Genomic DNA, 25,032 nt, shown 5'->3' on the forward strand with positions numbered 1-25,032 from the left:
ATTCCAAATCTAATGTGAATTTGGTTCTTCGCTATTTTACAATGTTGGTAATATAGTTAATACCTAAAGGAAAGAAAATAAATGGGGGAAATAGCTAAATTCTTTAGTGTATCCTATACTTCCATAGAATAGAATAAAATTCCTACAGTCCAGAAGGAGGCCGTTCAACCCATCGAGTCTACACGGGTCCTCTGAAACAGCACAAGGCCCAGTCCCCTGCCCTATCCCCGTAACCCCATCAACCCACCGAACCTGCACATCTTTGGGCTTTGGAAGGAAACTGGGGCACCCGGGGGAAACCCACGCAGGCCCGGGGAGAACGTGCAAACTCCACACAGACAGTGACCCACGGCAGAAATGAACCCGGATCCCTGGCGCTGTGAGGCAGCAGTGCTAACCACTGTGCCGCCGTGCCGCCCCTCAAACTACATAATTTTTGATTTCTCACCCACTATCCAAATATTCCACCTTTGTGTTTTCGAGAATCAAGCGGATTATCTAATAATAATCATTATAATTTTTAAACTAAAGCAGCCAGAAGTGGGTATCTATCAGCACAAAAAAAAATACTTTAAATTACAGCCCTGCTGGGATGGGAGGGTGAAGAGGGGAAACTTGTGTGAAGATAGGAGCAGCTGACCCACAGTGACCCCTCTAAATGAACAAAAATAAAATTATAAAATCACTGAAGCGCTCTGGGTTAATGACCATCAGCAATAAATAGCTCCTTTGAGTTTTAGGACAATCCTAATCACATCATAAACACTCACTGGATAACTATAAAATAATCTGTATATTTCCAACAGAGTTTTAGTAAAGCTATGATGGTCAAGACTTCGCAGAAGCACTGCTATCTTTTCCCAGTGTTAATCAGTACTGCAAAGACAAAAAGGACAACATCTCAGACTAAAGGGACAATTCTTTAGAACAGAGATGAGGAGGAATTTCTACAGCCAGAGGGTGATGAATCTGTGGAACGCTTTGCCGCAGAAGGCTATGGAAGCCAAATAGGTTCTTGATTAATGAGGGGATCAGGGGTAATGGGGAGAAGACAGGAGAATGGGGATGAGAAAATATCAGCCATAATTGAATGGTGGAGCAGACTCGATTGGCCAAGTGGCCTAATTCTGCTCCTATGTCTTATGGTGTTCTAAAGTAAAAGCATCATTAAAATCAGGCTGATTCTTCCCCTTTACCAGCAGCTAGAAACACTTTGTACGCTTCTCATACAAAACTAAAACATTTCCAAAACAGTAAACAACCAGCTTTTAGTCATGGGACACGCCATCATCATAGTGTCAAACATTAAAACATCAAACAACTGCCTATAATCAAAACCAAAGAAAAAGGAGGTAATGAAAGGCAGCATCCATGTTCAGCTGAAAGGACACATCATCTGTTCCTTTACCATCCAGAATTCAAGAATTAGATTTTGCCCCCAAGTGTGCATCTTTCTTTCCAGCAACACCGTTTCGATTTCTCCAGGCAGGTGTGCTTCCCTGCCACAACACCCAATTATGTCTCACCAAAGCCAAACATTATGGGGCAGTATGCCTCCTTGAAGCCTCTGCCACCTTCAGGAGTCAACCACGCCATTTTCCTCCAAGATCTTTCTCTGCCAATTGTCTAACTTGGTGGACTACTTTCATCGGTTTCACTCTTACATGTCCAATCGTAGCTAGAACATGGCAAATGATAACTTCTCTTCCTGCCCAGGCATCGTTGTCTCTGGACTATTCCCAAGGATCTTATCCTAGGCCACCTCCTTTTCTCATCTGTAAGTTGACCTTTTACAGCTCCACTTGCATACATGGGGTCAGTCTCCACACGCAGACTTCATAACTCCTGTAGCATCGCCTACCTTTTCCCACTCATCCACAACTTTGTCCCCCAACGTAACTTTTCCAATGCTCTCCAGACTGGCCTCCCACATTCCAGCTTCAGTAAATTAAAACTCACCCAAAACTCTACTGCCTGTATACTAACTCGCACCAAGTTTAGTTGGGCAATTATCTATGCTCAACACAGGGTTTTTAAATTTCCACCCTTATATTCAAATTCTTCCATGGTTTTGGCCCACCTTAACTCTTACCTTTGAGAGAACTGTTCTACCAACACTGGTTTCCTGCAAAACTCCAATTTCCATCACCTCATTATTAGCGACTGTGCCTTTGACTGCCTAGGCCATAAGCTCTAGAAATCCCTCCCTAAATCTATCCAATTCTCGAACCTTTACCACTCCTTAAAGCCTCCCTCTTTGACCAAGCTTGTGGTAAACTACCCCATGATATCTATGTGGTTGGGTGTCAAATTTTGTCAGATAAGGTTATGAAGCACTTTGAAACATTTCACCACGATAACAGCATTATCTAATTGCAAACTACATTCATCACATTGCATTTATGTCACATCATGGTGGACATGCCTACAGCTGTCGTGGACCAACACTGTGGACTTCCTTCTCTCAACCCATTCCTCTTGTGGCCCAACGTGAAGTTCATCTCTGTCCAAGCTTCCAAATACTCCTTTCTACTGTGTCCTCCTTGTCTCCGCATCCAATTTTTATCTTATCACACTCCGTGAAATGTCTCAGAACTTTTTTTAACCAACAACTTCCTTTCTATCAAAAGCATTCCGACGCGATTGAAAAATGCACGGTAACAGAAATGGAAGAAATATCGCTATCTTGGGATGAAAGGTAAGGGAAAGGAATTGTGAAAACAGTTAAGCATGAGGAAAATAATTCTACACATCAAAGTTCATGACTTTAGGGCAGCACGTGGCGCAGTGATTAGCACTGGGACTGCAGGGCTGAGGACCCGGATTCGAATCCCGGTTCTGGGTCACTGGCCGTGTGGAGTTTGCACATTCTCCCTGTGTCTGCGTGGGTTTCACCAAAATGTGCAGGTTAGGCGGATTGGCCAGGCTAAATTGCCCCTTAATTTGGAAAAAAAAAAATAGTTGGGTACTCTAAATTTTTTTTTTTTTTTAAAGTTCACTACTTTAGAACCCCACTTGCTGCATTCACATAATTACTCAGGTTACCAGCTACCCTACATTACTCCTCCAATACCCACTGGCTCCAAGTCTACTAATGCTGCCCTCGCTTTGAACAAATTTCTCATCAACATTTTACCTACAATCTTTCACGTGGAACTTTATTGAAGCCTTTATGAAATTCAATGTTTACCACATCCTGACAGTACTAAGTCTGCCTACACCACCTTGACTGGTAAGGTTCAAGGCGGCAGCTCACCATCGTCCTAACAGCTACTGGGGATGGACAATAAATGCTGTTCTTGTCAGAGATGCTCACATCCCACAAACAAATGAAACAAATTTAGACCTTCTCGGTATTCAAATAACCCCTTGTGACTGTCAGCTTCTTATTCTTTGTCCCACCTCTCCCTAAACCATGAGAGATGTGGGGATGCCAGATTTCGGACTATTTAATCTGTCAAAACTTTCTGTCCTACGGACTTCAAAACCATGTTGGATATTTCACGCATTACAAAAGTTGTAAAAAATTATCATACGTGTAAGAATGCAGGGATACTAGATTATTTTCATCGTCAATGCCCAATATTTAGACGACGCCTTGGAGCAGATATCAGATTCAGCAGTGCACCTTCCCTTTGTTTGACACACATTTTACATGAAGAGGGCGGCATTCAAGCTTCCTCAGAAAATGTAGGAAGTATCGACAGGATAAAAAAAACAGTGCTGACAGATAGAATGCAAGAGCCTGAGTATTAGCATAAGAAAGCAGAGAACTAATGTATGTAAATTCCTTTTAATCACGGACTCAAAGTTCACAAATAAACACCACAATAGCAGAGTACAATGGCTCACATGTACTGTTCTCTATAATAGGAAGCATTAAATTGCTATCATAAATTATAATAGGTTCTCGGACCACGTGATACCCTGATTAAGGTTTCTGGCCTTGGATTCAACTCCAGATGCTAAAAATGATAATTTAAAAGCAAATTTGAAGATCTTGAAAGATATGGAAAATGTCAATAGTAGCTCATGATTCAACAATAAAGAATCGCATCGTTCGTTGTTTATTCTCAGTAAAAGTACTATATTTAAACGGAATTGCCAATTACAAGGGTGAGAATTAGGCCCGAGTACTCGTATTGTAATTTTTCTTTTAGTGCATTTGAAGTAAAAACCATTGTATTTTTGCAGTGCACTAAAAGCATTTCACTTTTGGGTGTGTGTGGTCATTAACAAGAAGAGAAGAGCATACATACCTCTAACTCCTGTTCTCTCTGTAATGCAAATTGCTTAAATGACTTCACTATGATACCAGCATTTGAGCAATCATACACAAAAATAGAGGGGCTGCCCATCCAAGTTTGAAGATCATAAATGGAGAGAGGAATATACTGGGTATAGTTCTGTTGTAAAAGTGGGGGGAAAAACAGAATTAGATGCTGGAAATAAACTCTTCTAATTTAACTTTTTGGCAAATTTGTTTCACTTTTATTGCAAATATTACTGTCATGATAAACACAGAACTAATTATACTGAAACAGCACACCGTTCACCAGCAAACCCGTTAAATGTAATTACTTGTAAAATTCACCCTCACAGTCCTTTTATCAAAGGAAATCAGCATGGATTTAAAATCCTTTTTAAACTAGACTTTCAATTTTACAATTTAAGTTAGCAATATAGCTAACTACATGAATATAACTTCAAAATTTGTTTAACGTCATTTCATTAATCGTTGGTTCATCTGAAAAGTTAATTTCTTTTGTAATATTAATTTTCAAAATGTGGGTGTCACTGGCAAGACCGGCGTCAATTGCCCATTCCTAGTTCCCCGACGACGTGATGGACCTCAATGAAGTGATGCAAACATTTGGCACTATTCTTTCTAGTGGTTTTGATACAATTGAGTGGCAAGCTAAGGCCACTTAAAAGAACAGTGAATTTGTGTGGGATGCTATGGACCAAACTGGAGAAGGACATCAGGTTTCCGTCCCCGAAGGTATTAGTGAACCGACTGAATTTTTACAGCAATTAGGCACCTTCATGGGCATTCTTACTGCCCATTAGGTTTCTCTTAATTGAATTTAAATCCAGAAACAATGGTGCGATTTAACCTCATACCCTGTGGAATATTAGTTGAGACCTCTGGAATACTTGCCCAATAAAAACAACATTGAAAATATAATTCACAGGTTGACAAATACTGGTTTTACTGAACTCTTGACAAGCTGAAAGGGTTTCATTATTGTGATTTAAAGAACATAATTGCCAATTGAATTACTCTGGAAGATTAAAAAAAAGATCATTTGGAATCGCGCAGATATTATAATGCATATGGGGTTGGTTTAGCACAGTGGGCTAAATAGCTGGCTTGTAGTGCAGAACAATGCCAGCAGCGCGGGTTCAATTCGCATACTGGCCTCCCCGAACAGGCGCCGGAATGTGGCGGCTAGGGGCTTTTCACAGTAACTTAATTGAAGCCTACTTGTGGCAATAAGCGATTATTATTATTACTTTATGAACGATTAATCGCATTAGATTTGACTTGGGAGTTGCAACCAAAACATAAATGCAGAAAAATAAATTTGAACTTAATTTTTGATTAGGAATCAATTTTGATGTTTTTTCAGAACAAAATAATAGGAGACCCGTTTGCGAAATCGGGTCACTTGCTGCCGGCATGTACATAAAATAATTAATAATTTGCAAAAGGGAAAAGCAGATGCTCTTTTCTGCACAAGTGCACAATTTCAAAACACTTTTTTAAAAATTACAATCCAACGTGGCAAATAAAGGGTGCAAGCAAAATGTCAAAAATAGTGCTGTACAGATACTATGATTCATGTGGAGGACTTGGGAGTCATCATCCATCTTCTCCCGCGCACCCCCCCCATGCTTTTTATTAGCCTCCAAAAGGTGCAGGGAAAATGGTTTTTGTGATACCTAATGTGGCTCTTTAAAAAAAAAAATTTAGTGTACCCAATCCATTTTTCCAATTCAGGGGCAATTTAGCATGGCCAATCCACCTACCCCGCACATCTTGGGGTTGTGGGGACGAAACCCACGCAGACACAGGGAGAATGTGCAAACTCCACACGGACAGTGACCCAGAGCCAGGATCAAACCTGGTACCTCGGCGCCGTGAGGCTGCCGGGCTAACCCACTGCGCCACCGTGCTGCCCCTCCTAATTTGGATCTTTATCCATTCTACATGAACTCTTAAATACATTCAATCACAGTTTAACCATTAGGATAACGAAGATTTAATACAACTTTACAAATATTACCCTTTTTTTATAAAAAGAGATTAAGGGCAGCACAGAGTGCAGTTTGTACACTGCTAGCTGGTCACGTATTTCTCTCGATCTGTACAAGGAACGCTAATAGATATTAATGCAATCATCCTCATCAGTACAGTGATAGTTTCAGAATCAAACCGAATTATTAGCATTATTACACTATTGTGTTGCAGGCCGCATTCCATGCTTGACAAAGCTGACCTTTTAACAACTTTTGCAGCAACACAAATGGAATAAGAGAACCATAGAATCTAATTTTCCCCAGCTTTTTGTTTTAAAAACTAGAAATTCAAGCTCATGCTCAAATTATGCGCTGTGGACAGAAACTAAGTGGACCAGCAACAGGCTTCAGCTGTTACAATCCCCTTGGAGAACAAAAACATTTTGAAAACAAATGTCAATTTCCAGTTAATAGATGAATGAATTACAATATTTCATGTTTTAAGACGTTTACTGTAACAAAAGACGAACCATTCTATTGAATAATCAATGGCCTACGTTTTGCACTCCCCGAGCGAGTTTTGGAGTTGTCCAAATGCATGGATGGGATTTCCTTCGGATTTCCGCCAGCCTCAAATGCAATTTTATGGTGAGGCGGGGAGGGCCTCAGATAGGAAGTCCATCCTTGCCCCTAGTAAGGCCCTTAAGTGGCCACCTATTGGCTCTTCTTGCCCAGTCCACTACCACTGTTCTATCCCCTGCTTACCCACCCACCCCCACCCACCCTTCAGGGCATCCTGCCCTCCCGGGACCATCACTTATCTCACACCGCCACCCTGCACTTATTCGCAGGCACAACGCCCCAGTGTTTCTTCCACCCACTGCAGTTCTGTGCCTGGATGGGTTAGACTGCTGGTGACAATCAAGACCTGCCTGTTGCTGATCAATCCTCATTTGAGCGTAAAATGGCAGCAGACATGTCGAAGTTGACAGGGTGCATTCCCAGCTGACTCTCCATATGGCAGGCCGAGTACCCATCACTGGAAAAATTCAAGCCACTATCTTTTTGGGCAACATATAACTTTTAAAAATAAATTTAGGAGTACCCAATTTTTTTTCCTCCAATTAAGAGCCAATTTAGCGTGGCCAATCCACCTACCCACCCTGCATATCTTTAGGTTGTGTGGGTAAGACCAACACAGACACGGGGAGAATGTGCAAACTCCACACGGACAGTGACCCGGGGAAAGGACCAAACCCGGGTCCTCAGCGCCATGAGGCAGCAGTACTAACCACTGCCCCACCGTTCTACCCTTAAATTATAACTTTAAACCACAGAATAGAACGGCCGACCTTTTTATTTCAGCAGAACCAAGAAACATGCTCGACTCTCATGTATACGGTATATTGCCCTTCAATTCGCCCAATCAGTCCAAATGGTTCTTAGCTCATGGGTTCACTTCCAATCTTTTCCAGCTTGGAAACATTTACTTCCAAAGTTGTCTTTATCAGTAGGCTTTCCTGGAGACTTCTCCCTCTTGCTAAAACTAGGAAAACATCCTAACCTTGATTTATCTCCTCGTGAATTTGGTCTTTCCCATCCAAGCAGGAGCTCCTACCCACATTCCTGCATGGTGAACCATAGAGATTTTCAGCCTCCAACTGCTCTCTCCCAGACCTTTGGAAGACTAACTGTTTTTCAGAGTTTTCAGAGATATCTTAGAATTCTTAACCCTCTCAAAGCCAGTTTCCATGGCAACATACATGACTTTTATCCAGGTAGAAGTGCTGATTAGCTATCCTTCGGAGCCCAGCTCTTTTTCCTCTTGAACTAAATGGACAGTTTAGAATCCAGCGGTTTACAACCTAATATTTTCTACATTCTTCTGGAACTGTGGAGACTCTCAATCAATCCATAGTGGGCTCACAGGCTGCTGCCCATGTCTCCAAATGCCAACATCATGCACCCTTTTCCTGGTGAAACAATCTGAGCCCCTTCAATCGCGAACAATCAAACCACCCAGGCCTGCTGTGAAACAGACTCGGAAACACTTTCATTTTACCTTAAAGGCACAGTCCCACAACACAACATGACAATCTAATAAACCTCACAATTGTGACAGACCACCTTAGGGTAAGCAACATTTAAACCCATCCAGATCACCCCCGGAATATATTCTACTCAAAATTTATGTAAATTAAACGTCTGCAGAAAGAGAGTAAAGACAATGAGCGTGCACTATGGAAACTCAGATTGAAACAAATGCATTTCCTGCATTTAAAAATCTATAACGAAGTTAAGCAAAGTTGCAATGATCCAACTGTGCAAATGCAACTCGATTCAAAAACACACCAGTTCTGGATTTTTAAAACATCAGGTCAGCTGTATTGGCATATCAACATCTTTAAAGCTCAGAGGCAATTTTAATACTGCGCAAAGCAAGAGTATTGCAACCTATGTGTACGTTTGCATTTACCATCTTTAAGTCAAAGTGTAAAATACACGTAATTTTGGCATATTCTCACAACCATTGAACATAATAGAACAGTTCTCAGTTAATCAGAATTCTTCTTTACCATTATCAAAAATGCAATATGAATCAATGTAACTTTTTTTTAAGGGGCCAATTTAGCGTGGCCAATCCACCTACACTGCAGATCTTTTTGGGTTGTGGGGGTGAGACCCACACAGAAACGGGAAGAATGTGCAAACCCCAAACGGACAGTGACCAGAGGCTGGAATCGAACCCAGATCTTGGCGCCGTGAAGCAGCAGTTCTAACCACTGCGCCACCGTGTCGCCCACAAATTTATTTTTAAATTCTAACGTTCTATTTTTGTAACACACTATAAAATAGATATCCAACTGAATATAATGCATTTTGGCAATATATTCAATCCAAATCCTCGCTATACAGATTGCCAAATTTCAGGAAACTACTGCAATCCCTTTTTAGAAGTAGAACAGCTTAACTATTTTCATAAACATACTTCAATTGCTTCAGGATTTATATAGTAAGCTTCTCTTACACCATCGGAACGGATTGAGCATTGGAAAGAGATACTAATTGGATGACTGTGGAATGGTAATTGTCCAAAAAAAAAACAATGGTTGAAAACAAAAATACTGAAAATTAAAAATTCAATCATATTTTAGTGGGAGGCAAAATCTGCATATCGGCTTTGCTGCATTATCACCGAATCACATACAGTCAAAAACACAAAGGACAAATTAAACTTGAACTCTGCAACCTTTAAGCTTTACAAAGCCTTACTTGAAGGATGTAATAGTTGTGCTGCTGAAGGCGAGTGAATTATCCTTACGCAATGTGGACACTGTAGAAAATTCACTTTAATTTGTTACATAATTGTGGCTTACTCCACACAGTATCATGTGTCGTGCACCAACTTCAAATCCCACAAAGTCAAACACATTTTTAAAATCCACTTAATTTCATAATTGACTCATTCAAGTTTCACAGCTGTTACCATTGATGATTAACTATACTCACCCAACTTGCAACATAATAATAAGAATAATAATAATAATAGCTTATTGTCACAAGTAGGTTTCGGTGAAGTTACTGTGAAAAGCCCCTAGTAGCCACATTCCAGTGCCTGTTCGGGGAGGCCGGTATAGGAATTGAACCCGCGCTGCTGGCCTTGTTCTACATTAAAAGCCAGCTATTTAGTCCACTGTGCTAAACCAGTCCCTGGGACTTTCCTCAAATTCATTCAATATACCAGCGCTTTGGGGCAGCACGGTGGCCTAGTGGTTAGCACAACCGCCTCACGGCGCTGAGGTCCCAGGTTCGATCCCGGCTCTGGGTCACTGTCCGTGTGGAGTTTGCACATTCTCCCCGTTTCTGCGTGGGTTTCGCTCCCACAACCCAAAAATGTGCAGAGTAGGTGGATTGGCCACGCTAAATTGCCCCTTAATAGAAAAAATAATTGGGTAATCTAAATTTATAAAAAAAAATATATATATACAAGCGCTTTGTGGAAAGTACCTGGAAGCAGCCATCACCTTCCTATTTTTATGCAGTAACTTTATATACTGGTTATGTTGACATGCAAGATATAGCCTCACTTCTAATACTCCCAACATGGCTGCTGTTTTCAAGAAGGAATGCAATAGTAATGTCAGGATTTAATCTCAGATATTACCAGCATTCAACATCAGCATGAGAAGTAGACAAACATTGGTTACCTTATTGAATACCCAGATTTCGCCATTTACTGTTGGTCTTGGCACTCCATGTCCATTATAATGGAAAAGCACACGCTCTTCCTTGGCATTACGTCTGAGGGAGGTGCAGAGCTTTTTAACTTCATCCACTGTTGGATCCAGGCTCTGCTTATATCTGGCCTGTTGAAAGGAGAAGAATATTTATTGATAAGCAGCATAATACTCAAGTGTAAAAAAAGCAGTAAAATCTGTAAAATCCCATCTCTTGCTAGCTGCATTCTGCGTTTAGTGGGAACAAATGAAATACCGTGGGGCCTCACGGTAGCATGGTGGTTAGCATCAATGCTTCACAGCTCCAGGGTTCCAGGTTCGATTCTCGGCTGGGTCACTGTCTGTGTGGAGTCTGCACGTCCTCCCCGTGTGTGCGTGGGTTTCCTCCGGGTGCTCCGGTTTCCTCCCACAGTCCAAAGATGTGCGGGTCAGGTGGATTGGCCATGCTAAATTGCCCGTAGTGTAAGGTTAATGGGGGATTGTTGGGTTATGGGTATACGGGTTACGTGGGTTTAGGTAGGGTGATCATTGTTCGGCACAACATCGAGGGCCGAAGGGCCTGTTCTGTGCTGTACTGTTCTATGTTCTAAGAAAACTGGGATTGCAGACCATTTTGCTTTAAAAATACACAGTATAGTCTTGGACACATGAACCCAGTCAAATGATCTGTTACCACGAAGGTCTGGATACTATTTCTGGTTACTGCTCTATGAAAACTGGATTGATTGATTGATTGATGTACTTTAAACATGGACAAATTGAGCTTCTGGTAGTAAACAGTAATCAGTCAAGTGAGTGGAATAAATTAGAGAAAAATCACAAGCCCTCAGATTTCCAAGGAAGGTAACTGCAACATCATTCACGGACCTTCTACAACGTCACAGATTTCTAAAATGTAATGATTAATTTGGATTATACACATCCTGAGCTAGTTCAGCTATTATCATGAGTGGTATCCTTCCTGCAACCTGTAGCTCCAATAGCTTTGGATTTCCATTTACTTAATAAGAATTTTATTTGTAGCAAAATAGTATCTTTACAGCAATGCACAAGTGCCAGCAAGTTCCTGGAGCCTTTCAAGTAAATGGGACTGTATATATCTTTCGCCTGATCTAGCAAGATCTTTCCCCAGATCGAATGTTGCAGATGCACAAAACAATTTTTAAATCTTAAAAAAAAGACACATTAACGATCCAGAAGGGCTGGATTGCGGAAAATAAAGCAGAGATTCCATCTAACTATGTTAGAGAGAGGATTGTGGATGTGTGGGAGCATCACCACCATTTACCCATCATCTCCTCTGAACTCTAAATCAAATTCAAATGATCTGGTCATGTCATTTTTCTTAAAATAGAAATATCTCCTGTACACTCAATTTGCTTAATTTTGATTGCTAGATGATTTTTTTAAACTTTAATATATAGTATCCAATTATTTTTCCCAATTAAGAGGCAATTTAGCATTGCGCTGCACATCTTTTGGTTGTGGGGGTGAGACCCACGTAGACATGGGGAGAATGTGCAAGCTCCACCAGACAGTGACCCGGGGCCAGAATCGAACCCAGGTCCTCAGCTCCATGAGGCAGCAGCGTTAACCACTGCACCAATATGCAGCCCGGTTTTTTTTTAAACACGTCCATCTATAATAGTCAGACCACATAGCATGTTTAATGCAATGAAATGCCCAAAAGGACGCAAATGATAGAGAGGGGAAAGATTAGGAATGTGACATCTTTTGCTCAGAAGTGGGGAGGTTGAAGTGGAGGGTTGCAGAGAATATGACCAATGTGAATGCCCGCCACAGTGCTTCCCAAATTTTGTTTCTGCTGTGTCGGCAGCACAGTAGCACACTGGTTAGCACAGTTGCTTCACAGCTCCAGGGTCCCGGGATCAATTCCTGGCTTGGGGAATGTCTGTGCAGAGTCTGCACGTCCTCCCAGTGTGTGCGTGGGTTTCCTCCGGGTGCTCCGGTTTCCTCCCACAGTCCAAAGATGGCAGGTTAGGTGGATTGGCCATGCTAAGTTGCCCTTAGTGCCCACAAAGGTTGGGTGGAGTTACTGGGTTACGGTGACAGTGTGGAGGTGTGGCCTTGGGTAGGGTGCTCTTTCTAAGGGCTCGGGCAGAATCAATGGGCTGAATGGCCTCCGTCTGCACTGTAAGTTCTATGATTCTATGTGTCACATATTAGTGTAACTCCAGAGTGGAAATTGGGGGTATGGTGTGGGCGGGGTTGTTCAGTGGAGTGGGAGTTCAAACGGGAAGGATACTGGCACAAATAAAACTGAAGAGACTTGCCATTTTGCTGTCTGTTTGCAACAGTGATTGGGCATTGTGCAGATTTGAAGGGCCCTCAGTCCATCACAGGGCACTCAATTCTGAGTCTCCATTCCACAACTTCAATCGCTTGTCCCGTAACCTCACTGAGACGAGTGACCAGCAGTTGGGGTAGCCCCGCCCTGATATTTATGATAGCGGAAAGATCCAGAATCAGAAAATGGGCACTCGGTGAGGTAGGACTGACAATACTGGAGTAATAAGGCGAGTACGGTGGACATATGGACCAGCATTTTAGATTCAGTACGATATGGATAAGATGACAATGGAGATCGGGAGCCATGGATTGGATTGGATTTGTTTATTGTCACATGTACCGAGGTACAGTGAAAAGTATTTTTCTGCGAGCAGCTCAAACAGATCGTTTAGTACATGAAAAGAAAATATACAATACGGAGAGATTAATACGGTTATAAAAGAAGTAAAAAAGAGGATCTGTTTGGGGGAGCTCGCAGAGAGTCGCCACTCTTCGGCGCCATCTTGTGAATTTCACAAGCTGGGAGCTAGGGCAGGATGCATGTTAGAGTTCTGGAAATAGAAGTCCACCCAGAAGGGAAGAGTAACAGTCAAACAGTGAGGGGGTGGGCGGCATTGAGGACAGCGATGGCCGGGAAATAAAAGGATGGGGAACATAAATCAATGGAGCTGCTGATTTTGGTTACCAATTAATAAATACATTCTAACTTCTATCTAAAGGCACACAACTATTCTCCTCAGTGGTTACACAGGTCTTCACAACGTCAATTTTCCTCCAGCCTATTCATCAGCAATGCCTCTTACAAATTGTGGCTCAGCTCCTACTCCTTATTTGCCAATGTGATATCGCACTGCACATGTTCATTGTCCATAGCAATGATGTAACTATCACAAACAAGATGCATGTTGGTGCAACGGCAACAACTTTTTTTTGCATTATCCAATGTTTTTTAAATAAGATGGTCTTCAATGTACTCCTTAATCACCAAAAGCCTTTTGAATATGTCTAATCTCCACTGAGACCTCAGTCTTGCATTTATAATTTTTTTTTTATAAATTTAGAGTACCCAATTATTTTTCCAATTAAGGGACAATTTAGCGCGGCCAATCCACCTACTCTGCACATCTTTGGGTTGTGGGGGCGAAACCCACGCAGACACGGGGAGAACGTGCAAACTCCTCACGGACAGTGACCCAGGGCCGGGATTCGAACCTGGGTCCTCAGCGCCGTAAGCAGCAATGCTAACCACTGTGCCACCGTGCTGCCCTTGCATTTATAATTTTAATGTTAATACTAAACTAATGGGTTTTTAATGTAAAACATTTAAAAGTAGCACGGTGAAAGTGGTATGTAGGCATAATTGGGTCATATTGCCACAAGAGTGATCTTTTCTAGTCATTCTAGAATGAAGGCATCATTCAAATTGCATGTTAAGTAGCCCTTGACCCTCCAACATCAACACGATGGGCCTAAACATAATTTATGCAGTTTTTCATTGCAAGATTATGCATGAAATTCCTATGAAAGAATAGCTGGTTTAGCTCGAACGAAAGGGAAAATGCTGGAAAATCTCAGCAAGTCTGGCAGCATCTGTAGGGAGAGAAAAGAGCTAACGTTTCGAGTCCAATGACTCTTTGTCAAAGCTAACAGACAGAGAGAGTGGTTTAGCTCAGTGGACGAGACAGCTGGTTTGTGATGCAGAAGGCGGCCAGCAGCGCCTATACCGGCTGAGAATTCTGAATTCTCCCTCTGTGTACCCGAACAGGCACTGGAATGTGGCAACTGGGATCTTTTCACAGTAACTTCATTGCAGTGTTAATGTAAGCCTACTTGTGACAATAAAGGTTATTTATTTTTAAAGTTTCCAGGTTTACAAGGCCAAGTCTCTTTAAGAGTATAGATAACGGGCAGCACGGTGGCACAGTGGTTAGCATTGCTACCTATGGCGCTGAGGACCCGAGTTCGAATCCCGGCTCTGGGTCACTGTCTGTGTGGAGTTTGCACATTCTCCCAGTGTCTGCGTGGGTTTCACCCCCACACCCCAAAAAGATGTGCAGGGTAGGTGGATTGGCCACGCTAAAATAGCCCCTTAATTGGAAAAAATAATTGGGTACTCTAAATTTTTAAAAAAGAGTATAGATAACAACGTGACTTATGTATGCAACCTTTACAATATTTAGCATGAGAACATGTTATGCATTCACCAGTAAATCTAGATATATGGCTTAAAAAATATATTTATGACGGAACCGGCTTTCAATATATATGATAAAATGCAGCGTATCCACACATTTGATCTTCAAAGATGGATCCAATAAATAGGCTCTTTAGTTGTCTTACATCTGAACTCATATTCGTAATCACTGAGCACCCATCAGAGCTCTCATTCATTTACATGCCAATTTAGAATATTAGCAACGGTAGTCAAGAACTTCAAAAAAGCCGATAGCCCAAAAAAGCTACCAGTCTTAAAGAATGTCATTGAATATAACACTGGCACATGAAATCAGCAGTGACATAGACTTCTTTAACATAGATTGTAGGAACACACAGCATTCCTTCATGTAAAATGCCTGAAAGTCCGAAGGAACAAGTCCAAACGCTGAAGTTGCACAATTGGTGAGATTTCTAGGGAGGCCAGGCCAGGTGCAGTCCAGAAAATCCCTAAAGAGATGCTGAATTGTAACTGATGCATTCTGAATAATATTGTACGTTACATTTATAAACTAAAAAGAAAAAAGTGATGTTAGAATTTTCCATCCCTTCATTTCACAGCAGAATCATAGAATTCCCACAGTGCAGGAGGTGGTCATTCGGCCGATCGAGTCACACTGACCCTCTGAAAAAGCAGTGGTCCACCCAGGCCCCACTCCCCCACCTCATCTCTGTCACCCCACCCAACATTGACATCTTTGGACACTAAGGGGCAACTGATCATGGCCAATTCACCTAACCTCCACACCGTTGGTCTGTGGGAGGAAACCTGAGCACCTGGAGGGAACCCACGCTGACACGAGGAGAACGTGCAAACTCCACACAGTCACCCAAGGCTGGAATTGAACCCGGGCCCTGGCGCTGTGAGGCAGCAGTGTTAATCATTCTGCTGCCCCTACAAATGAATTGCGACAAATCATAGGTGATGATATAAAATGCAGCAAACGCTGGAAATCTGTAATAAAATACACAAGTTAGGTTTCTGATGAAAGCCCTATGATTCTAATGGAAGATCTATCAGAAAATTTACATGTGCTCTATTTTCGGATGCTTTTGGAGGAAGAATGAATTTGAATCCAGCCTTAAAACAGGTTCATTTCCAGGCCAGCAAAGCAGTCACAGACTCTCCCAGTTCCTCCCAGACACCCAATTAACTGGTTCGTGTATTCTTACAATGATTGCCTAATCCTTCCCCAACTGGATACAGAGAGCTGTTCTGAATTGCCAACTTAAAGCATGTGTTCTACTGCAGCACAATTTCAAAATTTAAAAAGAATAATAAATTTGGAGTATCCAATTCATTTTTTTTAAATTAAGGGGCAATTTAGCGTGTTCAATCCACCTAGCCTGCACATCTTTGGGTTGTGGGGGCAAAACCCACACAGACACAGGGAGAATGTGCAAACTCCACACGGACAGTGACCCAGGGCCGGGATCAAACCTGGGACCTCGGCGCCGTCAGGCAGCAATGCTAACCACTGCGCCGCCCTTCACAATTTCAAAGTTAACATTCAATGTCTCTCTATCCTCCTCCACATTGACTTTGAAATCCTCATGCCTATTTAGTAATCCTTAGCTTCACCCCATTCTAATTCTAAAACTTTCTCCTGCAACGCTTGCAACCTCTATTGTTCCAACGTCAGTGTACCATGAAGCCCCCATGGAACTTCAAGTGTCCCCCTATTAAAATATCTGGCAAACTACCAGGGTTCAAAGCTCACTTGCAAAACAGACAGAAATCAAAACTAAGTTCTTCGATACATCAATCCATGGGTCAAAACAGGTCGGACTTGAGCCAAGAAGAGCCAGGTTCAAAGCCTAGGTGGGTGCTACTTAACTAATAAAAGTTTGAAACTTCTGAATGGTTCTAAAAAAGGAATACTACCAAACGACATGTTCTTTCACAGGGTTTCTTGCCATAGAGAGGTAGTAAAATGGAATGGTATCTTATCTAAACAAAACTGATTGTAATTGTTGCTCAATAACAAAATAATTCATATTTCTTTATTTATTGCCATCATTTTGAAAATCTTGTCTCTTTATGATAGACTATGAAACCGACACACAGTAGGTACATTAAAATTAAATGAATGCTACATAAAAATCAACTAAATTGCAAATAAAAATCAATACTAATGGCACCAGGACAATTTACATTAGAACAATTCTCAAATGCATAATGTAGATGAATCTTTTAATTTAACTTAGTAGTTTACAACACAATTTCCTTCTAATAGGAGGATTTTTGCAGTGTAACCCAAACATCAGCCAAACATTCACTACATAGAATTCTCCCTGAAAGATTGCCATGAAGAACAAAGAGATTAAACTAATTTGTCGATGATTGCTCGCAGTTACCCCGCAGTCACTAAATTCTTACTACAGTCACATCATCTCATTGAGTTGGTACAATATATTTTTCTGGAATGGCTTCACTAAAGTAACAATGCAACGCAATCGTCCTCACCACATGGAGAGAGCAGAAATCTACGAACTGCAACCCGAGCAGCAGAGGTTGCTCTGTGAATCATTGCCTTCAGAACAGGAGGGGTTAGGGGGAAAGTCTCCAGAGGAAAAGGGCTCAAATTTTCAATTCTGATCGCGTACTGAGTGAATATTGAAAATGACATGACTGCGACGGATTCGCTGATTTTGTTTTGTTTCAAAAGAGCACAGAAGTGCAAGGTGAGCAGAATATTGGGCTCAATCGCCACCATTCAATTTCTAGCTGTCATTTCAAAGTAATTTGTGGGACCACCAGAAACTGAAGAGATTGTAGCAAATGTTACACGGATTTTCCCCTTATTGGTGAGGAGGCTATATACCGGCACTGTCTTGCTAAATCTGGTTGTGATTTTTTTTCTCTGATAAAAGAAATGCTAAATTATTCATTAATTTCCACTTATTCAGAGTCATTTCCAGCTTCCTCGGCGAGTTCACACTTAATGATTTCTCTCCTTCCTGCCCATCCATCCTGCTATCCCTTTTCTTCGTTCACAATCTCAGCCCTCTCACCTTGATCACACTGATGCTGCTGCACCTGGGGCCAAATTCTGATGCATGTCTGGCCAATTGCTAATAATTCAGGAATTCCCTCAACCACACAAGGTTCAATCCTCTTTCAGAGGAGTGCAGCATGAGTTAAGAGGCCAGAGCAGCATTCAAGGCATGCTGGGAAAGAGAGAGGGCAATTTGTTTTTACATCGGGGCCAGTACTTCCAGACTGCAATACACTGGCGCGATTCCCCTGGCTAACAACAAATCGTTGGCAGACGCCTTGGAACAGGTTATCTATTCTCTAATGCAGGCATTGTCAAACTCGGGGGCGCGACCCAGGCGGGTGTTGGGAGGGTCGCGGAGCCGTCCTTCGTGGCGCTCTCAATCGTGCAAATCTGCGCGCTGCAGCCGGCTGTTAGTAACGCCGGCTGCAAGCGGCCTTCAAAATGGCCGCACTGCGCATGCGTGCCAGATCATCGGCACGCATGCGCAAGCGCTCCGATGATCGGGCACGCATGTGCAGTGCGGCTGCATTTTTTTTTTAACGGTCGCAGTTTTTTGTTTTACAAGTTCGGGAGGGGGATTTATTCATTTTATTCAGTTATTTTATTCATTTTATTTTATTTTTTACAAGTTCAGAGGTGTTTTATTTGATAAAACTTTACAGGAAAAAATGCAGAGCTTTGGTCAGTTGGAGACTCCATACTTTCCGACACCGGAAGGCTTTACCTTCATCCAACAGGTTCTATTGGAGGAGCGTGTACGAGGGCCAAATGGACCCAAAACCATTTCCTCCATTTTTGTCCAGTAAGAAGTCTTACAATACCAGGTTAAAGTCCAACAGGTTTGTTTCAAACACTAGCTTTCGGAGCACTGCTCCTTCCTCAGGTGAATGAAGAGGTATTTTGCAGAAACATATAGATAGACAAAGTCAAAGATGCAAGACAATGCTAAGAATGCGAGCATTTGCAGGTAATTAAATCTTTACAGATCCAGACATGGGGTAATCCCAGGTTAAAGAGGTGTGAATTGTCTCAAACCAGGACAGTTGGTAGGATTTCGCAAGCCCAGGCCAGATGATGGGTGATGAATGTAATGCGACATGAATCCAAGGTCCCGGTTGAGGCCACACTCATGTGTACCGAACTTGGCTATAAGTTTCTGCTCGTCGATTCTGTATTGTCGCGCGTCCTGAAGGCCGCCTTGGAGAACGCTACCCGGAGATCAGAGGCTGAATGAAGCTTTCCCCGACTGGAAGGGAACATTCCTGCCTGGTGATTGTTGCGCAATGTCCGTTCATTCGTTGTCGCAGTGTCTGCATGGTCTCGCACATGTTGGGACATCCTTTCCTGCAGCGTATGAGGTAGACAACATTGGGCGAGTCGCACGAGTATGTACCGCGTACCTGGTGGGTGGTGTTCTCACGTGTAATGGTGGTATGATGCCGATCAATGACTCCAGAAGCGAGATTGGATGTCAATTGAAGGCTTTTTTTGGACTAGATGTTTCCTCCAGCAGCGCAGGTACAGAATGCAGCAGCTGTGGAGACAGACTCTTATACTCCGCCTTACTGGGCGGAACCAGCAGGCAGGCTTCACCATTGATCTTGCTGTCTCAGGGACCTCCCACACCAATGGTCTTACAGCCTCAACCTGGATACCGTATTACCCCTAATACCAACTACCACATGGTATACATGTCGATGATCTGGCACGTTTTGCACAGATTGCCATGACAGGGTTGTGTGATGTCGTGATCGCTGTTCTGAAGGCTGGGTAGTTTGCTGCAAACAATGGTTTGTTTGAGGTTGCGCGATTGAAGAGTTTTTTGTCAGCAGCAAACAAGGTAAGGGAAAATGGTGGGTCGCGCAGGTCGGCCGGGTTGGGTCCCGAAGGTTAGCCGGTTGGTAAAAATGGGTCCCCGGAAAAAAAGTTTGAAGAGCGCTGCTCTAATGCATGTCAACAGCCCGCAGGAGACAGAGGAGCAACTGTGTAGTCAGATACTGAAAAGGTGTGAAAATATGCAGGGTAGTTATGATGGGTGCCTTTAACTTCTCCCATATTGACTGGGAATCCCTTACAGTCAGGGGCTCGGATGGAGAGCAATTTGTTAGATGTGTCCAGGAGGACTTTTTGACAATGAATGTTGACAATCCAACCAGGGAGGTGGCCTTACTAGACTTAGTATTAGGGAATGAACCAGGCCAGGGGATTGGGCACAGCAACTCATTTTCAGCACAGCAACTCAAGATTCTGAATGAACTGCAGCACAACGTTCATTTAATCCGATGCGTCACTGAATACATTCGATGAATGCTTCACTTTACTGTTCTGCAGCATATCCAAAGCTGCCAGATATAAAGAAAAAATTATTGCAACTTTACATTTGCTCAGCTTATGCCTAAAACCACAATCATCTTTTAATAATGTTTTATGCATTGCAGCCCAGTATAAATTGTACCAGCCCAAAGCAGACAGACTTGCACATCTTCAGCAGCCTTCTAAAGATAATAGATCAGTGAAATTGATAACCACTGCTTGAATTGGTCAGACATTCGTGCCTTGCACCGGCTCTCTAATGCTGCACCGATCCAAGTTTGCAACAAACATTTCGGTCCACCTCCTTGCAGAATAATATCTTGAAGCAGATTAGTGTGTTTACTATCAGAAGCCACGATGAAACATACCACGAATTACATCCCATTTTCCATCGCAAGCAATGTTTCAAATGCAGAATTGGCACTGACCAAAAAATGAATCCATCACCCCCTCCCCATTTATTCCCAATCTGGAGACCAATTCCTAAGGGAGAAAAGTTTATGGTCCACATGTAGTTTCATTAGGGATTGCAATTGCAACATTGGCGGTCACCAGTCCCAAGGCGAAGGAATCCCATTTTCTGGACCACAAAGTGAAATTGAAAATAAACAGTTACGACATTGTGATTCAGGATAGGCGTATGAACTGACGTAGGGTCAGATGAGGCAAGCCTGCATCATCATGACTCAATTACACAGGCAAATGGCGCCTTTTCCTTGTGGGCCAACACAAGGGGCTCTAGGACTAGAATGAAAGTGGATCTTCAATACAGTCACAATACAAGTGCATCTTCAATACAGTCACAATACAAGTGCACATCTATTGTGCAAATCCGCATTTATCAATGGTGAAGTGTATCTCACTAAAGAAAAGGGGCCCAGCGCCAACAGAACTCTGAAGAGTTGACGATATGGCTCTTCAGTACTGGTATGCAAGTTTGCCATGTAAACGTAAAAGTTCCTGGGATTTAAAGACAATTGGTTGCCGACCATTACATACGCTTCATTACACTCAGCTGCTGCCAGCAGACGCTGTACAGGCGTAATCTTGAATGTTGATTTTAAATTCAGGTCTTGCAGCAAAATTCCAAATTTTCACATCAGAACACATACATTTTATGCCTGCGAGTTGAGATGCCGCGTTCTATAAATTTTTATCACAGTTTGGCTGGAAAGAATCAGGTGAATGGAAGAGGTACTTGCTGCCACTGCGGAACAGTTGATCGTGCAGACTGGGAAATAAGGAATTACTCATTGTCACAATACGCACAAGAGGAGGGAGCAGGTTGTACTTGCAGCATTTTCGTATCAGTAAGAACTTGGTCACGCACAATAGTTTTGTTCACTTTCCTGAGAAGCCTTCGAACAAGGTAACTGACCACATACAGAATAATGTGCACTGCTGTTCGACGAAAGCAGAATATCGTGAAGATGGTGGAACCCCAAATAGAAGCCAGAGGTGACAAAAACACTCGGGAAATCAGCATTTGATCAGAGAGAAACAGAATTGACGTTACAGGTCAATGATCTTTCATCAAAACTCAGCTGTTCCTTGCTACGAAAATGTACATTTTAGCATTTGTTGCATGTTTATACTTAATTCGTTCCACTTAATTTAAATCATTACTTTGATCTTCAAAAGCTTGGTCGACATTCGACATTTCACAATGCAAAGTCATTGTGATGTAAACTGCATTGAACTCAATAAGCAGATTACTTCAACTAGCCAAGTGCCGGCCTTTGGGTCTAACATTGATGGATATACAGCTTCCAGATTACAAGGATATAAGCTTTCTAGCACTTTATTCATTTTCAACGAGCTCTTCTGAAGATGAGGAGACAGCATGCTCCACGCTCTTTGAAGCTACAGTTTGATAGAAAGCAATAAAGACATGTTTATGGATTGGCTGCTGCAAAAGGCCTTGCACTAGAACATAAAAACCCAAAACCCAGTACAAATGTGCACCAGAGCACTTATAATTCATAATCTACTGGAGAGTTTCTAAGCAAAAGAAAGCTGTACAGTGTAAAGACATATTGCAGCTGAAGTTTGAAAGGAGAGGCAGGATTCTGAAGGAGGAGGATGATATTGCCTCTTGGTTCAAAGATGCCATAATACAATGCAGCCATAATACAATGCAACAAAGAAGGCGGGTGGAAACTGAGCTCTGGTCTGTAGCGACAGCTCTTGTTCAGCACACAACTGAAGCAGTCACAAATGGCTTCTCAAAAACTATATCAAATTCTTTTAAATTTTCATCCTTAAGTAATTGCTCTAAAAGCTTGCATTCGACATTGTCCACGTTTGCTGTGCTCTTTCCACCGGAGGCTGATAACAGATTTTCCCCGGCAAACATGGCAGCTACTTACTTTATGGCGTATGAAGTGGTTTATCTTGAAAATGAGCCCAGTGGCTCCCAAGACGACTACAGACAGACTCAATGACCTGCACTGTAACAGGTAGTCCCAAACGTAAGCTGAAATACAGACTGAAGAGAGCAGCACAGTGGCGCAGTACAGTAGTTAGCACTGCTGTCTCACGGCGCCAAGGACCCTGGTTCGATCCCAGCTCTGGGTCCCTGTCTGTGTGGAGTTTGCACATTCTCCCCGTGTCTGCATGGGTCTCACCCCAAAAAGATGTGCAGGGTAGGTGAATTGGCCACGCTAAATTGACCCTGAATTGAAAATAACAAGAATTAGGTCATCTAAATTTATTTTTAAAAAAAGGAATCCATTCTGAAGCAAGTGGATTGCAAGGACACAGTATCTCACGAAATGAGAGATAATCCATAAATCGCCTTGGACTCACCCAAAATAGGGAGGTTTGTGCGTGCTTGTGCATGCGAGAGAGCATGGGGTTTATAATCTGAATGCCCCTTAAAATTATGAAGTAGCCCCAATGGACCCGCAGAGCATTGTTCAAATTCATCTTAACAGCATGCAGTGTCAAATCCAATGTGAGATGGGTTGTCTCCCATTTTAACGCTCAAGCACCAGGTCGGAGCCTGACTTGGGTAATATGGTCAGGAAACAAGAAGTGCAAAGGCAGCATATCCTGGCAGCACTGGCAGTATCAAATTCACTGACAAGAGCAGATAGTAGCAGTAAAATAAAATCTGAACTAAAATCAACTGATCAAACCACAAAGTTCAGCCTTGGAGCTTTAACATGGCAGAAGAGCATTTATGATACAAACGGGTAAATTTAGCAACAGGGTTTCTGTTCCAGCACTTTACAGATTCTATATTCAAACTAGTCCAAAAACTCTCAAATCAATACTTCATCTCCCATATTTTCTGAAACCACCAGTAATTAATCAGATGGCTTCATTGCGGTACATTCTGGCCATGCATCACCATCAGGTACACAATACCTCGACCAATAACACAACACAAATTTGATGGCAACTTAATAAATAACACCTGCCAACAAAATTCATGTTTACTGGTAATTTGTGTTCTCTTAATTAAAAATGTCTCTAAAATCATTTGAAAAATATCCTTCATTAAATTCCATGCTGTTGCTTTCTAGACCTCTTGCAGCCGCAATGTTAAATTCTATCCTACTGCTGGCCTGAGAAATATCAAACGGGTAAAATACACCTGATAGGTAAAAGCTGGCTATTTAGCGTAAAATATTAAGCCCCATTTTAAATACCCAATATTAAGCCCCATTTTAAATACCCTGAATAAGGGTGCCAATATTACACAGAAGGTGGATGACAGTTAAGACGTATTTCAGGGAAAAGAAGAAGAAAAAGAAGAAATTGCTTATTGTCACAAGTAGGCTTCAGGTGAAGTTACTGTGAAAAGCCCCTAGTCGCCACATTCCAGTACCTGTTCGGGCAGGCTGGTACGGGAATTGAACCGTGCTGCTGGCCTGCCTGGGTCTGCTTTCAAAGCCAGCGATTTAGCCCTGTGCTAAACCAGCCCCACAGGGGACAGAAAACCACTGGGGTAAAACACAAGGATTCAAAGGGCTACTCTGACAACATCCCAAGTAGTTTTGAATGAACCAGCACTAATCAATATGCATCTTACTTCCCGTGATTCTGGCTCAGCTTTACAGCAAATCACCTCAGTGGATTGGGGACAGAGAGCAGGGGAGGAAATCAAACACATCTCTTTGCTCAAGCTTCAACTACGACCCAATTACTTCAGAACAAAAACTACTTCACTTACAAAACCTGTAAAAGAAATTGCAATATTGATTAACACAGGTTGATGTTTTGGAACATTAAACCACAACTGCTAAAACACACCAAATGAGGCTTTAAATACTGAAGTAAACACCATTCTGCACCCCAACGCGAGACTGGCACGCACTTGTGTTTTCCCTAAAGGCACTTTACAGATATTCAATCAAAATGAAAGACCACCTCTCCTAAACGTACTGGAGATAAATCTCTTTACGGGTCAGTACACTGTGTTCATGCATACAGTTGGTTTAAATTAGAAGCTCCCCATTAATATTTTTGGAGCAGCGATTTCTTAAGACTTAACCCAAGCAACAATCGTATTTCGCTAGGCACGTCTTTTTTTTAAAAATTGCATTAATAGGCAAAGTTAGTGTAGTGATGGGTGGTCAGAAATGTACTGAAGCACGGATAAGGAAACCGCGACTCTCACTGAAGCAAAGTGGAGCAAATCCACTTGCATTGTTGGTTGCTTTTGGACATCAGTTTATATTTCGCTGCAAAGTGGTCAGATTTAA

The 25,032-nt window shown here is 42.2% G+C and overlaps 1 protein-coding gene across 1 annotated transcript in view; it reads right to left on the reverse strand.

Annotated features, from left to right (window-relative positions):
- Positions 1–25,032, reverse strand: part of rptor (regulatory associated protein of MTOR, complex 1) — a 415,805-nt gene that overhangs the window by 261,841 nt on the left and 128,932 nt on the right. The window contains exons 4-5 of the mRNA XM_038778271.1: positions 10,452–10,610; positions 4,260–4,406 (exon numbers count right to left, since the gene is read on the reverse strand). Coding sequence (XP_038634199.1) covers positions 4,260–4,406; positions 10,452–10,610 — 306 coding nt within the window. The remainder of the gene's footprint in view (positions 1–4,259; positions 4,407–10,451; positions 10,611–25,032) is intronic.

This window comes from Scyliorhinus canicula, chromosome 18 (genome assembly GCF_902713615.1).
Source record: "Scyliorhinus canicula chromosome 18, sScyCan1.1, whole genome shotgun sequence".
Lineage (NCBI taxonomy): Eukaryota > Metazoa > Chordata > Chondrichthyes > Carcharhiniformes > Scyliorhinidae > Scyliorhinus > Scyliorhinus canicula.